Here is a 23,897-nt window from a genome sequence, read left to right on the forward strand (position 1 = left end):
GGTTGGAATAATCCAAATACAAATTATCAATCCTCATTTGAAAACGTTTCGGTTGATGTAAACTCCGGCCTTCTTCGGGTGCATCTTGTCGAATATGGTTATCTTTCTTAGTAGAATTTGGGAATTTGGATGAAATTGCAAACGGAATCCTTTATTTAATTCGCGGATGGAACATTCTCTCATTGAGTCAGCCGTGGCATAGTAGAAGTCTTCAGTAATTCGCAACTGTATTTTAGTATTGCCCGCACTGAGGATTGAACTATCAAACTTCAGAAAAGTGTCGCTTACACGTAAAAATTAATTTTACTTTTCTGGTTACGCAATAAGTTCATGCAGCAAATTGTGTCATGAGGAATTCAAAAAGTCTGACGTCCAACGTTCTACCGTAAGCAAAGAATCTAGTAACTATAAGTATGAAATATGTATCGATTGTAGTATTAATTTTGGCAGCCTTAAACCTTAGTGCTGATCACTATACATCGTTATATATATATATATATATATATATATATATATATATATATATATATAAGGTTTTGTTTTTTTCTTCCTCTGACATTGCTAGTAAAAATCTACTTTTTTATTTAAAATTTTTTTAATTATTAAAACGACCTTTTTAATATTCTCAGCCATCGATATGCAAGCGACTTTATGAATATTAACTAATTCCTTTGATAAAAAAGCGTTCATTAATTCATCATTCATTTTTTTTATTGTTTCTTATGACATGATTGGTTTCACTTAAGTATTACGCTTAATTCTTTTTATGCGTAATTTCTATATCGTACATGATTGCGTAGGATTTAGGAGAGAAACGTTCTAGCACACTGTGTTATCTTTGTCTTCTGGAATTGATCCTTCCGTCGCTGATCGATGAGCTGTAAAGAGCATCTAAGACAGAAACACGACGCCGATTTTCTGGCAAGGATTTCTTGATTTCATTTACAAGTGAACTGAGGAACCCCTCGCATTGTTGACTCAAGCTTTTTTGCGTTTCCCTCGACGCATCTTTCCTCTTACCCTTTTGGTCTACCAACTTCGACTCCAATCAACTGTCTACTCTCTTCTACTTTCAACTCTTAATCTACTCAAAAAATCCCCATGTGCGTTTTTATTTATATGAGTGTACGTGTAAAAACCGATCGTATTTCTAATTCTATACTTATGGGGAGGCAAGTAAATAGGGACTCAAGAGTTTTAAAGGTATTTTATATGTTTTAGTTTGTCGAGAATAAGTTTGAAGTTTGATGTTTGTCGATCTGTGACGCTTATGATTATAAACACATTTATATCAATAAACGCACAGATTGAATGGACGCATATTATGAATTTCTTGTTATTTTCGTTTTATGATTTAGTTCCTGTTTGCTATATTTAACTAATTTCCTACATGAGCTAATTAATTTTAACTAAATTCTGCAACGATTATAAGGTCAAAACGAGGATGACATACTTATTTAGACGTAAGCAGTTTTGTAGAATTTCCTAATTTTTATTTAGCAAAATATCCTTAGGTGGAACGATTTGGTGTGATAGTTGCATGTTTTTCTATTGCTATGTTCATATTTATTCGTTCTATACAATATGAATCACTACAAAATAAATAAATAGAGATTTATTGCCTTTGTGAGGATACGTATTTGATAGGAATAAATGCAATAATTTGTTCATGGGAAAAAGTGTACTAACTAAATTATATGTTCTGAATGTAAAAGATTTTTTATGAAGTGTTCGGTTTTTTTTGGGGGGTTGTATTGGAACTGTGCAAGCAAGGAAAAATAAAGATTTCTTTATTATATAGATGCAGTATTGTTCTTTTTGGTTCGATGTTGGCACGATGTCAGAAAACTCATTTTAGTCACCCTCCTCTTCCGCAACCCTTGCTAACATAGATGAGAGGGGGAAGGAAGATTGAAATTAACTCACCGGTAACTTGAACTTGCTAAATGCCAAACATGAAAAGATGTCAGTTGCAAAACTAATGGTTTCTGAAACAAACTGTGGAAGCGCAATAGCTGACGGTGACGTAATTTTACTAAGAAGGAGAAGAAGGTGTAGGAGGAGGGGGGAGGAGGAGGTATTTATTAAGCCAAAATGTAAATACGAATTTTTACATCAAAACAAAAGGAAACATAATCTTACCTAGGAAAGTATTCTTACGGCCTAAAAATAATAGAGAACATGTATTTATTATATAAAAAACAGTTGTTTTCTCTTTCTTTTTTTTTTTTTTTCATTTTTCTTAAACTTTTTCTTCTAGGGGATGGGACATCCAACCAGATGTCTGACATTTACCCCTATTTTAGTGAGTCCAACCAAGAGATCTTTTCAGGATTCTAGCCGTACCTTTCAGTGCAATCGTTTGTATTTCACTTGCACTTGGTTCACCATGGCCGGCTAAACAAACGCACACCAAGCTTGTATATTCTTAATTAGCGTTTCTCTAGATGAATAATATCTTAAATTTATTTTTTAAAAATATATTAATCCTTTTAGGGTTAACTGGGCCAGGTTTCGTCAGGGAAGGAGCGTTTTTATTGTTACTATGTAATAATTTGAAAAGAAAATGCTGACTAATTCCACGAGTGATGTATTATATAAAAGTGAGTTGTCTGTGTGTATGCGCAGCTAGAGAGGAATAGGCTGAGTGGATGATAAAGAGAAGGATGGGAAACGAGAGAGGGGTGGAAGAAGGTACAGGGGAGTAAATACATAGGAGTTTTAATATAAATATATTACACTTTGGCCGGGAAATGCCAGGTAGCCCTGCTAATATTATATAAAGGAAAGTTGTATATCTGTGCTTGTCAAGCCAAATGTCAAAAACTACACAAGACACACTCACTACATTTTCCGAAATTGCCCCGGACAAAATATAAGCACATTTTTAATATCAATGTTTTGAGAATCAACAAAAGAGAATTAGTCATAATTTGAAGTAATTAATCAACGATTTTTTTTCCAGTTGCCAGAGAAAGAGAGAGAAGAAATGATAGAAAGTCAATGTGGGATTGAAAGAGAGAGAGAGAGAGAGAGAGAGAGAGAAAGAGAGAGAGAGAGAGAGAGGTTTTATATATATACAGTGAGTGGAAAGAAATGAGGGAGAGGTAGAAAGAGAGTAATAATAGAAAAACACGGAGATAAGAAGGTAATAGAGGATGGGAGATAAAGATAGCTATATAGAAAAAGAGGATTAATAGAAAGATATTGCATACGCTTTTTAATTTGGTGGCTGTGTCAATGCCCCGGGCAATACTGGGTAACCTGTTTGTAGTATAATAAACACACTCACGCGCACACATTTATATATAGATAGATAGAGAGAAAGTGTATAATAAGCACACACACACACACACATACATATATATACAATATTAAAACAACAAATATATATATATATATATATATATATATATATATATATAAGTGAAAGTGTCTGTGTGTATGTGTCTGTCTGTGCACATTTCCCGACACAATACTCTGTCAATATTTTTCAATGTTAAGGGGTCATAATAGGGGTCGAAGTTAAAAAAAAAATTGGCCGCTGTATACTAGCATTTCAGTCCGGCGTTGCCCGGATGTTTGGATGTGTGTGTTAAGCAAAAAAAAAAAGTGGTAGTAGGAAGGCAGACTCGAACCCATACCGCGAAGGAGGAAAAGAATGGGGGAAAAAACGTGACGTCTTTGCTGTTACGACCACCGCCAAGCCGGAAGTTACGTAGGTTTTAATTAAGGCTAGACAATCGAAAGGATAGGAGTTTCAAAAATATTGGTGAAAAAAGCGACCCATCCCTATAGAAAAGTGCCCAGTTGAAGGTGAAGAAATTAATGTTTTTAGCCAATTTTTTTATATTTGTCGTCTGAATGGTGAAGCTTCAAAACAATGCTGATTTTGTGAAAATCCGTCGCTTCTGTCGAAAGTTTTAGCCAGACATGCAAACATGCATACATACATTTATATATTGGTAGCTCCAATTTTCGATCCAAACCGATTAAAAAGCTTGCCCTATCTCTCATTATCTTTTATGTAAAATTTCAAATGTTTAGACCAGAAATTGTCTGAGTAATTTGGTAGAGACCGCAGAGGTCAATTTTTTTTTAAACTTTGACCTCTATTATGACCTCTTAACATTTATTGTTTTGGGCTCAAATCAAATTATTAAGTTAGATCCATGTCCAAGTAAGCTATATCTAAAATTTCAAGTGTTTATATCCAAAATTGGCGGAGTTTGGTAGAGTTCTCAAAGGTCAAATCGTTGAACTTTGACTCCTTAAAAGCCAAATTTCTGGCCGAAAACGGATTACAAAGATTTTTCTCAAATCTCACTACCCTGTATATTAAATTTCGAGTTGGTAGGCTGAAAATTGACAGAGTTATTGTATAGGGAAATGTATACAGACAGGTAGACAGACAGACAGACAGACACACACACACACACACACACACACACACACAGGCAGACACTTTCACTTTTGCCAACCACACAAGTGTAAATGTCTGTCTGTCTGTGTACAATTCTATACCAAATAACTCTGTCAATTTTCAGTCTACAGATATATAATTTGATATACGGGGTATTGAAATTTGGGAAAAAATCTTTTTAATCGGCTTTCGGCTAGAAATTTTGCCGTTAAGGGGTCAAAGTTCAATTATTTGACCTTTGAGAACTCTACCAAACTCATCCGCCAATTTTGGGTCTACACACTTGAAATGTTAAATATAGGTTCCTTGGGCATGGATCTAACTTAAGAATTTGATTTGAGCCTAGAATAATAAATGCTATGGGGTTATAATTGAGATCAAAATTTTAAAAAAATTGACCTCTGCGGTTTCTCTGAAATTACTTAGCCAATTTTTGGTCTAAACATTTGAAATTTTACATAAAATGTATTCAAACATGGGGCAAGCTTTTTAATCGGTTTTATCCGAAAATTTGGCTACCAACGGGTCAAAGTTCAAAACATTTTACCTTTGCGATCTCTAGCAAACTATTAAGCCAATTTTGGGTCTAAACATTTGAAATTTTACATAAAGAGTATAAGATAAGAATTCATTAAAAGTATAATGGATAAGAATTAATTAAAAATGAATTGACTTTAATGCATAAATTTATATTTGCACAAACCGTTCCTCATGCAGGCAGACAGACAGAAAATCTCACTTTCATACACATGCAGCAAACTTTTAAATCAGTTTAGTTTGGGGGTGAAATTTTCGCTGCCAAGAGGTCAGAGTTGAAAGAGTTGACCTTTACAGGCTCTATATAATTCCTCCGCCAATTTTGGGTCTAAACATTTGAAATTTTATATGTAGGTTACTTGGACATGGGTCAGACATTTTAATTTGATTTGAGCCCAAAAAACTAAATGTTAAGGGCTTAAAATTGGCGTCAAAGTTTTTAAAAAATTTACCTCTGCTGTTTCTACCAACTTTTAGTCTATGGTAGTTAAGGGAGCCTATTATACAGAGGGGAATTACGGTACGTATGCACACTTTTTAATATGTAAATATGCACATAAAGTATGAACAACAAATAGGGCCCGAGCAAAGTAGTGTACATATATATATATATATATATATATATATATATATATATATATATGTTATTGTGTCAGGTCATGTCATATGCTACTGGTACCATGTAACCCAGTACTACCTGCCTCATGGTCGGGTCACCGGCGACTAAACTGGTTCCCCCACCAGATTTGTTTGGTGAGGAGGGCGGCTAGTCTCCCTGGAGGATTAAAAACAAGACCTTCCAAGGGGCGAATGAACTCTTTTTCTGGGTCAACGGCCAACTAGCACCGTGTATATTTGTGTGTGTGTGTGTGTGTGTGTGTGTGTGTGTGTGTGTGTGTGTGTGTGTGTGTATGTGTATTGGGGTGGAGAGGGCTCCCGTAAGCCGTGGTGAAGGCAACCTTTCTAGGAGAAGCAAATTTCTGATTTAAAAAACCATAAAGCGGGAGACCAGTGCCCGCATTAAGCTGGTCTGCAATTTAATTTGTTGCTGGCTATCTTGCTCTTGCTTGGTCATGGATCTCAACATTTTGAACCGAGAGAGAGACTTAGCTGTCATACAAAGCTAAGACTTTGTAACATCATCTTTGTATAGATACTCCCTCAGGCATTTGGGCTCATGGATTTAAATGTCTGAGGGAGTGGCACTCGTCTGACAAAACGTTGCAATCATATATATATATATATATGTGTTATTGTCGGAAGTTGGTCTGTCTCCACACGTAGAAAGGAACAATCCTCTGCCAATAAAATGAAAAGAAGAGAAAAAGTGAAATCTGAATTAATAAATGACATAATTGTCGAAAGTTTACGCCATTAAAATAAATGATTTTTGGAATTCAAAATATTATTTTTTAAGAATAATCATATCATTTTAGTTTTCAGATTTCATAACATTATGTGCGTGTAACTGTCACCAAAAATATGCACTGCGTTTAAATATAGCAGGATAAAAAGGGAGAATTATTTTTCAGCCGTTGATTTGACACGATATGCCAAATCAGATATCCAGTAACAATAGATGCGAAGAAAAAAAAACTGCCTAAATATAATATGAAATCTTTGTCTCGAAATATTAAAAATATCATTAGAATATGTAATAATAACTATTAACGTTTTAGTTATTATAGTTTAATGTAGTTTGAAATGTGCATTGAAAAGGCTTTCAAACACAATATCCATTGACTGAATGTTTCGGACAAATATTTTATTATTTCTGCGCTTAGTTGAAGCGGTCAATGTTCACCGTTACGCCAATTGAGGACGCCTCAACATTTTTCGATAAATCGGCAACTTTTAGAAGTTTTCGGCTATACTGAACAAAAATATTGGAGGGAAAATTAACGCAGACAAATAATTTTCGAGATATAAATACCTGTATTATGCATCGTCATTTCTAGTAGCTTTAATCGGCCGCCATCTTTGTTGTTTCAATGAAATGAAGAGTGAGCATGCGCAGACGATGTGTGTAGTTAAGTCTACGAGATGCAAACGTTTATTCAACGTCATTAGTTTCGGAATAAACACCTCCACCTTCCCATGTTAAGAACGGCTTTCGGAATAAACCCCATCTCTCCATGTTAAGAAAGGCTTTCGGAATAGAGACCCCCACCTTCCCATGTTAAGAAAGGCTTTCGAAATTGTGTTGAGTTAACTACACAGATTGTCTGCTCAGTGCAGCGTGTGCGCGCATGCTAAATATACCATTTCACTGAAACAACAAAGATAGCGACCAAATAAAACTACTGGAAATTGCGTAAAAAATACAGGTATTTATATCTCGAAAACTATTTATTTGCGCTAATTTTCCCTGCGATATTTGTTTTCAGCATACCCGAAAACTTATAAAAGTTGTCATATTTTAAGAAAATGTTGAGGCGTCATCAGTTGGCGTAACGGTGAACATTGACCGTCGAAGCATTTTTTTTTTTTTTTCAATTTTTAAATAATGGATAAAACAAAAAAAAATCATCATTTAAACGCAATGCCACAGATAAGACCGGATATCCAATAACAATAGATACGAAAAAAAGAAGCAAGGTTCAAAAAATTCCAAATTATTCTAAATGATTCCGAAAGATTCCTACAATTTTATGCCAAAGTCACGCGAGATTCCACAAGTTATTTTTCTCTAGAAAAGTAACAGTAACGACAAAAACTGTCCTCAATTCTACTTCATCAAGCCTTCTCTCAAAATATAATCAGAAAATATTATAATACTGGCCGGATGTTCAACGTTGCCTGATTTTAAATAAGCTTAAATATGATGTTTTCATTTATGCAAATTTCGTATTTATTATTATAGAGTCAATTCTCTATTAAGTGTTATGTTGTACCCAATATACTAGTGAGTGATTTCAAAGTTATTTTTTAAAAATCTCACTTGGGTGCCATCAACTAAAATCGAAACTAGACCATATATCTCTTCAATCATAGTCAACACTGATTGAGCTATCGTCAGATGGATAAGAATTAATTAAAAATGAATTGACTTTAATGTATAAATTTATATTTGCACAAACCGTTCCTCATGCAGGCAGACAGACAGAAAATCTCACTTTCATATACATAAGTGAAATCATTTGACCCGCCTCGCGCCGCTTTACAACCTTGTGTCTCGGAGGAGATGACCTTTAAAAAAACGGAAACAGACACACAGACATAATAAGTTTTATCAATTAGAGTAACATCTCAAATGTGCATTGATACGGCTTTCATACATAGACGAGAGTAGTCCCTAAAGTAAAGCCTCCTATTTTTTAACTAAAAAAAAGTTGAAGAACTGTAAAGACGGGAGTAGTATCATGACAACAAGCGAGCTTTTCTTTTGTATTCCAGAATTTATATATATATATATATATATATATATATATATATATATATATATATATATATATATATATATATAGTCATCATTATCATTCTCAATGCACTTTTGCCGGGAATTCAATAGCGCATCTCTGCTTCTGACGCATGTACATGAAGGGAGTTGCATTCTTAGAGTTTCACACAGTCAGTACCTGCAACAGAGAGATGGAACTTTCAGATCATGATGCGTAAGTACAGTCATTGTAACAATGCAATTTGCAACCCCCTCTGAGCCATTCGGCCGGAATTTAAAAAATAGGAGACATTACTTTTGGAATGTCCCTAAACTTTTCTTAGGACAAAAGTCACAATTTTTTTAATGAGAGTTGATAATTTGTATTATTTGGATCTATGAATTTCCGTCCTCATCTCGAATGTTATTCTTACAATGCTTCGGCCGATGTAACCTCCAACCTTCTTCAAGTGAATTTTCTAGAACTCGGAAATCTTACTGTCGAACTCGGGCTTGTAAATTTCTATGGAATTTCGAGTGGAACCCTTTATTTAATCCATGGAGGTAGCTTGCTCTCGTTTAGCTAGCCATGACTGGGTAAAAGTCTTAAGTTATTCGCAGTTGTATTCTTAGTATAGCTTGCACTGGGGATTGATCCTTTAACCTCCAGAAGTGTGTAACTAAATAAAAACTAAATTTTACTCAATACTTTATCCGCTGCGTCACGGATCCTTGTGAAACCTCGTTGGAATAATGCTTAAGATGTGCACAGTAGAATAAACCAAATAATATAAAAGTTAGTTTGTTTCTATAAACTGTAACTGATTTAATCGCATGCGCATATTGTATAAATTTCTCTTCTGGGTTTTACTTGCTAGCCGTCCAAAACGTATTATTCTGTTAGTAAAACAAACTTTCAGTACACGTTTTGGAAATCAGCCTTGGTAATAATTCTCAGGTCGAGGAGGGTTTGGATTTTTTTTTTTTTTTTTTTTTTTAATACTATTAATTATTTTGAAAATTTCCAATTAAGTCATCACCCACTTCACTTTCTGATAAAGTAGCTAATCATTTCTGTTTCTCACTTTCACTCATATTCGGTGGATGTTTTGTGCCGACATCCACTATATACGTTTATCCCCATCCCTTTGTAAATTGATGACGTCATAATTGATGAGGTTATTTATTGTGTGAGATGTCTTCCATTGTTTACGCCATCCAATGTGCATGGTGACAAACAAAAAAAACAAATAAGATTCACATTAATGAAAGTAGGCTTTTAATATCAATGCCAGTACGACAAAATCTTCACTATATATATATGCATCTAAATAAAAAGAAAAAATCTCAAACCAACATTTTTAACTCATACATTAGTTTGCGCTATCATTTATTTTGCACTATGATACATTAACAATGTTCATTTGCGAGTTTGTTTGTTTTTTAGTTGTTTTTTTTTTTTGCTTTATTCCAGCACTCTTATTTTATATCTGCTATTTAAAACACTCCATGCTTAACAGATCCAATATACTATACATATAAAATAAAATACGCATCAAGTGCGCTTGAAAGCCAAATCACAACGTAATAGTACGAAAATAAAAAATATTTTACTTGTTTGAAATTTATAACATAAATATATTTCGGAGCTATACTCCATCCTCAGTATGTTGTTTTCTTTCATTTTTGTCCTTTTCTTCTTCCTTGCCATGTTGTAAGGTTGGAGAAAGAAAAGTTTGTTTGCAAAGAGCCGCGCGTTGTGTCTCAACGTTTATATTTTGAAATGTTGGAACTGTGCGTAGGCAACGCGAGAATAACGTCAAGTGTGTGAGTTCCATATAGAAAAGTTGATTTAATTTGATTAAAATAAAATACGCATCAAGGGCGCTTGAAAACCATAAACTTCAAACAAGTAAAATATTTGTTTATTTTCCTACTATTGCGTTGTGATTTGGCTTTCAAGCGGACTTGATGCGTATTTTATTTTATTCAAATTAAATCAACGTTTCTATATGGAATTCATACTATACATATATTTGAAGTTATACAGATTTGAAGCAACGTTTGACTCCGATGTAATGAAATTTATACCCGGGTAGAAATCATTCTATTCGTCTTTAATACATTTTTTATTTCCCCATTGTTTAATATATAATTTTATATTCATGGATCAAACATGTAGTAGTTTTATGTCAAATCATAATTCACTTGCTTACTTAGACTTTATATCTTACAACGGATGGGATAGTCAAAGTATAACATCGCTTTCGATCTGAAGCCAGATTCACAGCTTCCCTACAACTTCTTCCCATTACAACCAAATTTATCTCATTTTTGGATTTGTTCTTCTTCTTCTTTTATCGAGACTTCATTGGAGCACTTGTTTGAGGATTCTTTCTAGAACCAATGTTAGGGTCGCTCGAGCCAGCCTAGACGTCGTTTGCAGATAATTGATGATATGTTGTTTAGTGTGATCTCTGACTTCTTGGTTAGTAATTTGATCGCCTCATTTGATTCCTTATATGTGTATTTGAGTTATTTCTTATGATAAAGATCTCATCTGTAATTTTAACATCGTCAAAAAATATTGTGTTTCTAAAGAATGCTCGGCGTTTTATCTAAAACTTTATAATGTCGCAAACATTTGTTAAAATGAAGCGAAATATCAAAAATATTCATATACCTTTGGGCTTTTTTCTGTTTTTCCATTCCTTCTGTATTTATAAAGGCCATGCTATTTTAAACTTTTGCTATCGACGGACAAAGCCTCTGAGATATGCAAGGTCGCATGTTAAAAGCGTCGTTGAGTTGTCAGTAGATTAAATTCTCTTTGACTTTACGTCCAACTCATCAATCTTCAAAGCAAAAAGATCCCATTGTCATTGGCTCTGACCGAACGAATATTTATTTTGGCGCCATAGCAGGAAAAAAGTCAAATAGAATTATCGATATTGAATCTCTGGTAAAAGAAAAAAACATCTCACAAAAACAAATTGAATAAAAATTGCGAAAAAAAGTTAAACTCTATGAAAATGTTTCCAAAGTTTTCATTGAATTTTTTGGAAAAAAATCAGGAAATGAAAGATGTTGGGGTTTTTTTTTTTCATACATACAAGGAATTAAAAATATTGAAATAGACGTATGAAAACAAATATTGAAATAAACCAAAAAAAAAAAATTCCAAACATTGATGAAAGGAACAACGATAAATGATGAAGGATGGAATTTGTCTTTTTGTGTTGTTTTGCTGACTTTTGACTAAATGGAAAAACATAAAATGAAGAAGAAGAAGAAGAAGAAGAAGAAGAAGAAGAAGAAAGTGGAAGTGCAAGGAGAAAGACAAAATGATGAAGAAGGCAAAGAAACAAAAAATTATGAAGACGACAACAAGAAAAAGTAGAAACACGAAGTAAAGAAGAAATATAAAATTAAAAAGAAACACAGAACGAAGAAGATAGAGAAGAAGAAAAAAAAGTAGAAGAAGTATGAAATGAAGAAGAAAAAAGACACAAATTAAGAACCACAACACGAAGTAGTAGTAGTAGTAGTAGTAGTAGTAGTAGTAGTAGTAGAAGAAGAAGAAGAAGAAGAAGAAGAAGAAGAAGAAGAAGAAGAAGAAGAAGAAGAAGAAGAAGCACAAATGCGGGATGTAGTAAAACCACTAACTGATCAGGATAAGCAAAAAAGAAATATGAATAGAAAATAAGAAAAAAGAAATAAAAAGCAAAAAGAAATGATATTAAAAGGAAAGAAAAATTAAGACAAAAGAAATTGAAAGAAAAACTAAAGAAAGAAAAAATAATAATAGAAATAACATAATCACGAAGCAAATATTGGAAAGGGAAAGAAAACGGGGAAGAGATAATATAAATAAATTACAAAGCAAAAAGAAAAAAGAAAGAAAGAAGAAAAGAAAACAGAAAAGAATGACCAACAGAAGGGGAAACAGGAAGCAACGACAAATGCAGCAAATAAAAGAAAAACGGAATAAACTTAGAAAGAAAGGAACAAAAAAGAAAAGAAACAAAAAATAAAGAACTAAAAGAAGGGGAAATCAAAATAAAATATAAGTATAGGTACGTATGAAGAAAGAAAATAAAAACGAGAGACAGAAAAGGCTGAAATAAGGAATTAAAGAAATATATATAGAAAAACCGGAATGGAGGAATGGAAGTAAAGAAGAAAAGAGTAAGAAAAAGAACTTAAAAAAGGTTGATAAATAAGAAGGGAAGGAAATAAAGAAGATGAAATTGAAAGGAGAAGGAAAGAGTCAAGAAAATCATTACGGGATAAAAGAATGAGAAAATAACAAAGGCGATACATCTGTTTTTAACAAGTGTGAATTCATATGCAATAGTTCGAAAAAAAATAAGCATTCTACGAGTGTTGCTTTTTTGTTAGGTTCATATGCTTTTCAATGTCTGCGCGTGAGTCGTGAATTTAAGTTAGCTCTCCCTAGCTTGCCAGAAAGCGAGTCAAACTCAGCATAATATAGATGTTAGCTCTGTCTGGGTTTAAACTTAGCCTATGGCCAGGTTAAGCCAAAAACCCAAAACAGAGCTAACATCTATGCTGAGTTGTGTATTCAACGTGGATTCCAGAAGTAAACTTCATACAGACGCTTCCGAAGTTGTTTATCTTTCTTGATGCCATATTCCATTACAATTCAAAACATGATTGTTTTATCCTTTCAAGTTCCTCCCTGCTATTGAACATTCTCTCTGTATATTTCGTATTCAAAAACATCTATCTTTTGATAAAAAACGATAATAATAATAATGATAATAATAATAATAATAATAATAATAACAACAACAACAACAACAACAACCGCCTCGGTGACTTGGCGATGCCCAGCGGCTAATATGTGCATTTTGAAGTTGGAACCCATCATATATATATATATATATATATATATATATATATATATATAGTTTAGTGGAGATGGTAATTAATAAAAACTTAAGAAAGTGCTCAATACTGTTGTAGAGCAAATATGCGTTTTATTTTTTATTACCGTATCTTTCTGTTAAGTTAATTTATTGTTTCAGCTACTCAACCGTTTTTTTTTTTGTTTTTTTTGTTAATTTTTTTTTTTTTTTTTTGCCGTCTGTAGCTACCTCAGACTTTTACAGAAATGTTCGCTATTTTGGGATGAAAGAGTGAAAGAGTGAATGAGGTTGGGGGGTGCGAGGAGGGCGGATATATATATATATATATATATATATATATATATATATATATATATATATATATATATATATATATATATATATATATATATATATATATATGTTTACTTTTCCTATGAAATTCAGATATTATAGAAAACTTCATAAGCTAATCTTTTCTACTCACCACTCACGCCAAAAGTTTTCTTACATTTCGTCTACTCACAAATATTATCACATTTATTCCAGGAAATCTGCTTCTTCCAAATACGTCTTCTATAAAGACGATAGCAAATACTTTCCTGTCCTAATCTCGCGAAATTCTTCGAAAATGTGCCCTTTTTAAATACTGGAGAAATTTCTTTACAACACCATTTTTTTTTTTTTTAAATCCGTCTTCTTTACATTCAAGCTTCCGAATTAAAACAATAATCGCTCACTAGAAAATAATATAGAAATACCATAATTTAATCGTTTGCCCGTTGGTAATACCTGTTTCTTATTGTTTCTGTAATCCTTTCGCTTTAATTAACGAAGACGTGATCGCTTGCAAATCCACAATCGACGTGATTAATTCACACGTAATTTGTGTTCTAACAGTCGTTCATTCTTTTATTAATGAATATTTTATAATAACAAATTTTATTCATTAATGTTTTTTTTAATCCACAATACAATGCCCGCCAGCGATTAAAACATTAGATTTTATTGACACAGCATTATAAAGTTAATCTGAATCTTATTTAGTGTCAACACAAACACTATAAATCTGACTGTCAAAATGTGAAGTGTCACTATTACAGAATTAAACGAATTAATTATCGTCTGATTCCGATGTTATGTAGAGCACAGACACTACACTTTGAATTATTTCGGCAGAAAATATTTTTGTAATTACATTTAAAACAAATTAGGCACACAAACGTGTGGACGAGGAGATTGTGAAAACTCATTGGAATAACACGGGGAATGCGGACAAAAAACAAAATAAATCCGTTAGTACGACACTCCCAACCCTTTCTAAATAGTTAACTGCCTACTGTTTTTCGGTTTGTTCGGAATCGAAAACAAGCAGATAAATTTCTAAATGGTAGTGAGAGTTAAGTGGGATAGAAAAGAAATCCTGGTGGAGAGTGGAGAATGGGTGGTATCCTTTCAAGATAAATGTAATTTGGGGAAGGCTGAGGACAAAAATGTAGTATGGAGTGGGCATTTTGGAGGATTTCTATAACCAAATAAGTTTAACTTATTCACTCGACAAGGGGCTAAACTGACTCGAAAGGCTGGGATCGGATATGGCAAGGAATGGCGTGTGTTATACTCAGGCAGGGGATACTTTGATTTTCGCCGAAAGGCTAACTAACCATAAAATTCATAAAAGAAAAGCAAGGACTATTAGTCAATGGATAATACAAATGACGTTTGCATACATTTGCTGCTTTATGAGACGATCGCAATTGATTGGTTGCTTATCAGTCGGTAGCGTCGATAGTTACACATCGATGTACAAATACAAAATGCAAAAACACGTTTGTACGCATATCGTCTGCGCATCACTATCGTAAATAAAAAAAAAAAAACAAATAATTATGTTTGGAACCAATCAGAAATTTTTACGATTTTATTCAAAATGCTATTTTCAGGGACCTACCCAAGTCCTTTAAAGGGACATATTTTCTTTCAATAAACAAATGGAGCCTACAGACCGGTGTCGTAAAGATGCCTCACTTTGGGCGATTGTTTTTGCAACATTTCCTTTCACTTACGCACACAAGCATTAACGAACACACAGACAGACATACAACTCATTACATTATCGTCTGTCAGTATATATTATACGTTATTCATTAAAATATTAAAATCTTTTTTACTGAACTCCAATTATAATGCGATATCAAAAAAAAAGCATGTACTCTTATAAACAACTTTCAATAAATTATGTTATTTAATTGAGAAAAGAAGTTTGGAATACGATTTTCCTAACTCCTGAAACTCACAGCTCTTAATTAATCGATCAAGACTTCCTCTAATGACTCAGCTAATGAACTCCCTTGCTTTTACAAAAACTCTAAAAATATTCACCAACACTCTATGTTTTACTATGGCTGTAAACCTTCAATTTTAATATATATATATATATATATATATATATATATATTAGTTTTAAAGAAGTTCAGAAAAACATTGGTACCGTCGGTTTCAAGCCCAAACACAACGGGAAACCGTTAATAGTAACACGTATATATATTATTTCTTCTAGACTCCTTATTTTGTTTTGTTTACCGTATGACAACGTCTTTCGTTTCCTCATATCTAAATATAAAACCCTGAAAACTATTTCACTGAAAATATTTCTCTCTCTCTCTCTCTCTTTCTCTCTCTCTCTCTCTCTCTCTCTCTATATATATATATATATATAATATCTCCCAACATACAAAATACAGTAAAATATAACCTAAAAACCTGTCATGAACACATCCCTAAAAACTAAATACTTCCTCTCCATATGCCAACCAACGCTGTTTCATTTTATGCCGACACAACTGCACACATGACTTATTTGTAGATTAAGTTATTTTGTCGGCGTTACGTATGTTCCGTACACAAATAGTTTATATTTAACCGATACTTGAGACCCGGTTTTACTTGATATGTACGACAAAGTAAGACACGACAAATGTGTGACAATTGCTTCCGCTGGTTCTCTATTCGTGTGGTATTTAGGAATGACAAATTCAGAAACGACGAATTACCTTTACGATTTTTTGTTTTTGTATTTTTTTTCGGTAAAATTCTTTATAAAAAAATAAACAATACGACTTAAAAAGAAAAGGAAACATGTTTCCTTAAGTTAACAGGTAAAGATATTTGTTAACTTTCTTCAAAATAGTAAATATTACTTTTATTACAGTAAGCATTTGTTTTTAGTAAAAGTTTACCTAATCAATGACAATAAAAAATGAATCTATCAATACATTATTTAATTCCCCCAAATCTCGGTCCGTCAGTGTATTTATTTTAAGATTTTTAGCAAAAACAGCATGTCAGTTCGTTTAAATGAAAATCGGTTTTTTCTTGTTTTGTTTTTTGCTGTTTGTTTTGTTTTTTTACATAAAAATATCAGGTTGCTCGAATGACGTGCCTACATATCACAAGAATAAAGACTCAATTGGAGCATTTGTCGTGCAATTGTTGTGCCGTAATTTGTCGTACATTCGGGTCAAGTTCTATAATTAAAATAAGTCGCCATCTTTATTAAAATAGAGAAACGATAGTGAAATGTAAACAAATAATACAACTAAAATAAAACAACAATATCAATAAAACAAAACAACAATATCAATAAAACAAAACAAATTATACATTTTTTTAAAGCAAGAAATCAGAAATTTCTTATTATCTTAATTATAGCACTTTTTTACTTCAGGCTCGCCACTTATTACAGCCAGGAGGCAAATCTATGAAAAGGGCCAATAAGTATCATTTAATAGTGGAATTTGGGTAGGGCTTAATTATTTAAAAGACGGTTCAACAAAAACTTATTTAGATCGGACTTGAAAACAACCATGTTATAGTCAGCCGGGAAGCAGCCCCACGATATTTTGTTCCACAGACGGGCAGTTCCAGAAAAGAAAATCTGCTCATGGAATTTTGTTCAGTTTTAGTCACAGGAGGGAAAATGTTAGTTGTTGTATAAAGACGAGTATTTGTTGCAAATGTTTTAGAGGTGGACCATAGATTGGAGCTCGGTCGAGCACATACTATAAAATAAACGATAGAACAGAGATAGACTTGCAACGTTGTTTTTGTTGTAAGGAGAAAACGGAGAGGCAGAAAAGGTCGTCGCCCACTGAATTTGGAAGACGGTTTTGCACCCCGTTAAGGAAGGAAAGGGTACTCCTAGGAGCTTCTCACCACATGTGGCAACAGTATTCCATCTTGGGGCGTATTTAACTCTTGTACATGTAGCGGACTGCGTCAGGAATGAGATCATTTCTGGAAGGATAGAACATCACCATTTTCGCAGCGATTCTGGCATCGGATCTGATATAGGTTTTCCATTTCAGGTCAGAAGTGAAGATCAGTTCCAGAAGTTTGTCAAAGCAAGGTGTTTCCTCAAAACCAGCGCCGTTCACTTCAATTTGAGCTAAGTCAGGTTTTGAGAAATTAATTGTTAATATTGTTTTGTTTTTCTTTGCAGGCTTACCACGTATATAAAAACAAAGGTAAAGATCCGCAAGCCCATTCGACTATGTTGGCTCGAACGGGCAAATTTGTTGGCGGTTCAAAATCTCCGACTGCAGTGCTGAGCACTTTCTCATCTGGTAATCCATTGAACATCGGAGATAAAACTGACGAAGGCGAGAATGAAAGCTTCCTTGAGAAAGATATTCAGGTAAGTGAATGAAGCCGGCCATCTTGGGTTTTCAGAATCAGAAACAAAAAGTGATGAGTGTGCAAAGCCAGTTAAATAGCACAGAATAAAACTATTTAAAATAAAAAGACAGCATCGTACATAGCCTCTTTCTGATCACTATATATATATATATATATATATATATATATATATATATATATATATATATATATATATATATAAAAACACCAGCAGGCCGCCCGGGGTTGTCCGGTCGTAAAATACGTTAAAATATGAAAATTTAATTCATGCAGATCTCGCATTTATTATTATAGCAAATTGCCTATTGATTAATATATCGTACCTAACACATGTAGTAATGATTTCAAAAGTGAAAAAAAAATTACTTCTGTGCCATCAACTGGTAACCAAAACATTCAAGGTTTCAGCCATAATCGTTATTTAGCATTTCAGTCTTCGTCATTGCAATCTGAGTTGTCACTAGATCGGTAAAAAAAAGTAAATAAAAAGCAAGAGACTTCAAACTAAAAATGTGTATGTATGCATGCTCAGCAGCTTGTCAATTTATTTCTGCCAAGATCAACTTTATTTCAATTTTAATTATTTAGCAGCCATTTCGATTTCAAATTTCTTCTACAAGTCCAAATACGTTATATATCAAGTTTCAAGTATGTAGACCAAATGACCAAATAATCAGAAAGGAGTTTGGCAGAGATGTTTCGACACACGCAGACCAGGTCACTTAACTATATATATATATATATATATATATATATATATATATATATATATATATATATATATATATATATATATATAGGTTGCAATCATCTGCACACAGAATGCTTTGTTGTTCGGTGCAGCTAGACTAGCACCTCTCCTCAACCAGGAATCGAACCTATAATCATGTAGTTGATAGTCGGCAGTCCTACTCCTAAGAGAAGGGATCATATCTACTAATCCTTAAATATGCATTGACCGCCACTTTAAAGTGCTTCATTTGTTTGTTTACAAGCAAAGATTTTATATTAAGTTCAGATATATTATAATACAATGAACTAAAAAAACATTTTTTTTCAAAATTACTCAATGCATAAAAAAAATGAACGTTGGAACAGAAATGCCGGTTAACACGAATTAACCGGCATTTCGATGTTAGTACATCTCCACTAGACTGCAGAGTTTTGCAGTACCTTAAAAATTTACTAACATCGAAAATAATTATTTGCTATAGTAATTATTAAATACCTACAGGTACTAGTGTTTCATCCTTTCGGAAATCATCAGTGCAGGGTGTCACGATTAACACCGGACGACAGATTCGAACCCGGCGATACTTTTTGAATGAATTCAATTATTTATACGAAAATGCATTTTCAACCAAATGCGAGTTGGGAATAATTTTCCCTTTTTACCAATTTGGTACCCTCAAATGGAGAGCGCATATATATTGTTACCACTGAAATTTTTTTACATGGAGGTCACCACTTATCAAGGCCCGGAGGCCACTCGAGGATAAGGGTTATAAAGTGTACAGTAGTCAATGGGATAATATTACAGGAATCGTTAGTAATGGAAATTTGGTAAATTGGATTACTTACGGGGGCGGTCCATCAAGAATTTGATTATGTTGGACCTGAAGACAACCAAGTTGTAGTCAGTTGGGAAGTAGACAAATGGAAGAGAGTTCCACAGGCGTGCAGTTCTAAGAAAGAAGCTTTGTTCATGGAATCTACGTTTTGATTTAGGCACAGATAAAGAATGGGGAAAATTATTGACAGTGGTTTTAGCTAGACGGGTGTTTTTCGTGAAAGGTTGGTCAACGGTTGAAATTGATCTCATTTGGTTCGAGCGCTTGGAATTAAGTTTTAGGTAACTTGCTTCTCGGGGTTCGAGTCGAGCGACCGATTTGAATACTGAAGATTCCGCAAGGATGAAACGTATACATATTTGGATAATAATTAAATAGTTATTTCTAAACAAAAAAATCTTTGTAATATCTATGTTTGTGTGCATGTATGTGTGTGCAAGCTAAGCTTGAGAAAACCTCAGCAGAGTGCTCTATTATTTAAAAAAAAAAAATTGAAACATAAGAGCCCAAAATTTGGCATTCTCGATTTCCAATCCGGCAGGTTAACAGAATCCATTTACCAACGCAATCGATCACAACGGAGGCTGAGAGTCCACAGAAGGCAGTCACGTGTTGTTCCCCTTTGTTTGGTCTGAAACCGACAGTATTAATGTTATTCTGATCGTCTGTAATACATACAATCAACTACGGGTGATTATTCCCTTTTGTTTTGTTTTTTAACTATTCATACTTTACTCCTCTGTCTTCCCTTTTATTCGCGTCGATTGATAAAAAAACAGAGAAAGAAAGAGAGAAAGATGGAAGCGTAAGTGATAGATACAGTATTAAATAAGAATAAGGGAAATCAAACAAGAAACAGAGAGAAGAAAAGAGTGGGAAACATTATTTGGTAATTGCAATTTATGACTAATTAGAACAATTTAAATGGATTCGTTTTGCAAACATGACATGATCGTAAACTTAACAACTGTTTTAGCATGTAATATATTTTACGTGATTGAAATACATAGGAAAACATCCGGGGAAACAAACATTGATTAACTCGGTTTTGGTACAGCGATATATTCACAGGTAATTCTGTAGTTTTGTTTTTTGTTTTTGTTTTTTGTTTTGTTTGGTTGTTTGTTTTTTGTTTTTGTTTTTTTTTGTTTTTTTCTTCCTTTCTTTTGGTTTTATAGAAGCAGCCGAGGCCAGCAAATGTTATTTAAAAATATCGACACTCGATTGGAAAATATGTCAATCAGCAACACTTTTGTCAGCTAATCAGAAGCGCCGAAATATTCATCTCCGCCTGTTACAAATTTCACGCGTAATATAAAAACCTGAACACGCCAGCGTTCACTCTTGTTTTCCTTTCTATTTTATTTCAGAGTTTACGCGTGGAGTATATCTTTAAATCAAGCTCGGTCTTTGGACCCACGGCACACAGCAAACGCAAGAACAACCACAAAGCACCGAGTGTACAACAACAACATAAACATTCGGCTTACTGAACTCACTCACACACAAGTTCACACATATAGCTTCATACTAACTAAACCAAGGAAAACTGAAGTGCACATATGCTGCCTACTAGTTTACTGAGTCAGCAAACTGTAATGCGACTATAGCAGAATAAACATATCTAGCCAACTTCTTTTACAAACTACTTCTCTTCACCTGGAACGTTCTTAGATACTCTGAATTCTCTTTTGCTACTAACTTCTTATTTTTTACCGGTTCATTTTACATAATGGTAAAAGTGTTTGCTAAATGAGCCGTGGGATCAGAGTTCAATCCTCGGTTAAGTCAAACCAAAAACAAAAAAAATATTACTTGATTGTTTATCAGTCAGTAGCGTCTCTTGCTAAACATCGAGCAATATAAGAGAAAAATCAAGAGCAAGTGGGATAATTTGGGAAATGGAGTGGCGTCTTCACTTCAGCATACCAGTTAATGAAAATGGAACGTTTGGGTCGTCCTCGACTACAGTCGTACACTTAGCTTAGTTTGCCGTAGCATTATTTCGGTACTTCTAACACTATTGCATGTTTATTCACTCTACATTTTTAGAGTGTTCATTTTGTTTTCTGGTTTTCGTTGCAGGAAGAGTTCCGGCGTCTTTACACACAACTAGAAATGCTGAAACAGAGAAACATGAAGCTGGGGAACCCGCACTTGCAGCACAAACTGTCGGCAATGACGGAAGCGGCCAAGAAAGATGACTTGCCCGATTCAACTCCGTCATCACCGAACGTCAACGGAAAACGCGTGGTGATCAACCTGGATGATTATCATGAAGCAACCAGCTTATAAGATTTCTAAATCAACCAAAGACAGATTTACCGTAAGTAACGGGCCTTTTACTGAAACTTAGACTTGTTTCTCAATTTTTGGGGATGAAAATTGACACTTCGTGTTATTTGGACTATTCGAACTACTCTTATCTTGACTGCTATTTTTACAACGTTTCGATCGATGTAACCTCCCACCTTCTTCAAGTGTATTATGTTGAATTCGGAAATCTTCTCTTGAACTAGGGAATTTAACTAGGGGATTTAATCCACGGACGCAGTATGCTCATGTGCCACCCAGTCATGGTGACAGAACGAGATTATACTTAAAATTGCATTTGCCTTTGTTGGGTATTTTATAGTGCGAAACGTTAATTCACACAAATTTAATAAAATGTTCAAAATATTGTAGGCTTCGAGGCATATGACTATATTTATAGTTATAAGAAATTATTTATGTGTATTTAAATGAAGATGGTAATATTTTGTAATATATTATGATGGAACCCCTCGGGAAGAATGTAAACTAGCAAAAGCCTCTCCTTATCATAACAGAGTTCGACTCAATGTGAGAAAAATCAAGCTTTCCAAAAATGGGTACTCTCGATTGGAACAAAAATAAAACTAGAAAGATCTCTTCTTCACTAATGTAGTACGAGAAGGTATATTACATTTTTCTCGTGGCTAAAAGGGATAGCTTTCAATAAGCATGGTAATACGGTGAAATACATTAAGCCTTGAAGACACGTGGAATATTTTTTAACTATTTTTGTGCAAGAGCCTTAGCAGCCATGCGCAGTGCGGACACGCACATTTGACTTAATTTCGTAAGTTTTATCTAAAATGCGTCTGGTAATAGTTAGGCTTAGGGTTGGGGTATAGAAAATGAAGGATAAATTCCACTGTGGAACACATCGCGGTGGACAGGTTTTTGTGTGGTGTAGATATAGATCCAGGCAAAAATATGAGGGAAATAATTTCTTTTATACAAATATTCAATCAAATGAATGGATTTTATACTTTTGAGTAAGTAATCAAACGGTTTTTACCGTATTTATTCTGTTTTTTTTTTTGTTTTTGGCTTTTTTTTTGGGGGGGCGAGGTATGACGGCGCATTACCGCAATTAAGTGATTCAGTAATATCAAATGGTGCAGGTGCTCTTCGCTTATTTCGGCATTTTTCCAGTCGTCCTTGACTTCTCCTCGCTATTGGAATCTGGCAGTGCCCATCCAGAAGAGGTGCGGTTGAGCAGTGCGCAACCTTTACTTCACAATTACACACGCAGCCATCCTTACAGGGGTTATCCATTGTCTTTCGAGACTAAATGAAGGCTATGATGACAGAGTGTGGGAATGATGATCTTCTGCGAGCGATCCTATATTTTTTCAATCATAATATGTACATTTCCCTTTTATCTTACAATCACGCATTCTCACAAACTTGGTAAAACATTAAAATATACTAAGTTTAGAGAGATGTTGTGTATTTGTATTAATAGATTCGCATGGTTCGTGATTAACGATTAGAATCTCTGATTATAAACAACATGGTACAACATAAACATAATGCAGACCGAGAGATATGTGACATCTTTTGTAGTCAGGATTAAATACGTGTGATTTGTCTCTTAATATGATATAATGAATTCTGCAAAACAGCATCCAGTTTTTCTAATATATTAGCCGAGATAGATAGTGTTATTCTTTGAATTGCAATTAAGATCAAGTATTTAGATCCGCAAGTTCAGACTTCCGTAAACCCAAATATGTCGTGGCCCTAGCAAAGAGTAATAAATAAAGACTCAAACAACGGATTTAGGTAAAAAAAAAAAAAAAAATTATTGTACAAGAAAGTGAATACAAAAGAAGGTTGTCGGTATTTTCCGACTGTTCAGTTAGACAGTCCGTAGTCTCGCGTTGAGTCGCGATAATTCGATACTCACCGCTCTCCATCACGAGGAAATACAAAAGGTCGGAAGATGGGAAAATGGACCAGCGTTGCAAGAAAATGAGCACTCTGGCTCTGCAAAAATAAGTCTAAGTAGTCATTCCCCGATGAGGGCGTCTCAGACAATTAACGATAAACTTTCTCCTCCCGGAAGCAGGGTAACCATCCTAGGGCTATCAAGAACATTTATATCAGTC

General features: G+C 33.9%; 1 protein-coding gene across 3 annotated transcripts in view; it reads left to right on the forward strand.

Moving 5' to 3' along the window:
* Nucleotides 1-23,897, forward strand: part of LOC145297688 (metabotropic glycine receptor-like) — a 1,009,734-nt gene that overhangs the window by 980,293 nt on the left and 5,544 nt on the right. For all 3 annotated transcript variants that reach the window (XR_013870309.1, XM_080143885.1, XM_080143886.1), the window contains exons 14-15: nucleotides 17,712-17,906; nucleotides 21,565-21,805. Coding sequence is in view for 2 of the 3 variants with exons in the window: in XM_080143885.1 (XP_080000011.1) it covers nucleotides 17,712-17,906; nucleotides 21,565-21,774 (405 nt within the window). In the remaining variant the exon portion in view is untranslated. The remainder of the gene's footprint in view (nucleotides 1-17,711; nucleotides 17,907-21,564; nucleotides 21,806-23,897) is intronic.

Source organism: Euprymna scolopes, chromosome 18 (genome assembly GCF_053919585.1).
Source record: "Euprymna scolopes isolate OS-2025 chromosome 18, ASM5391958v1, whole genome shotgun sequence".
Classification (NCBI taxonomy): Eukaryota; Metazoa; Mollusca; class Cephalopoda; order Sepiida; family Sepiolidae; genus Euprymna; species Euprymna scolopes.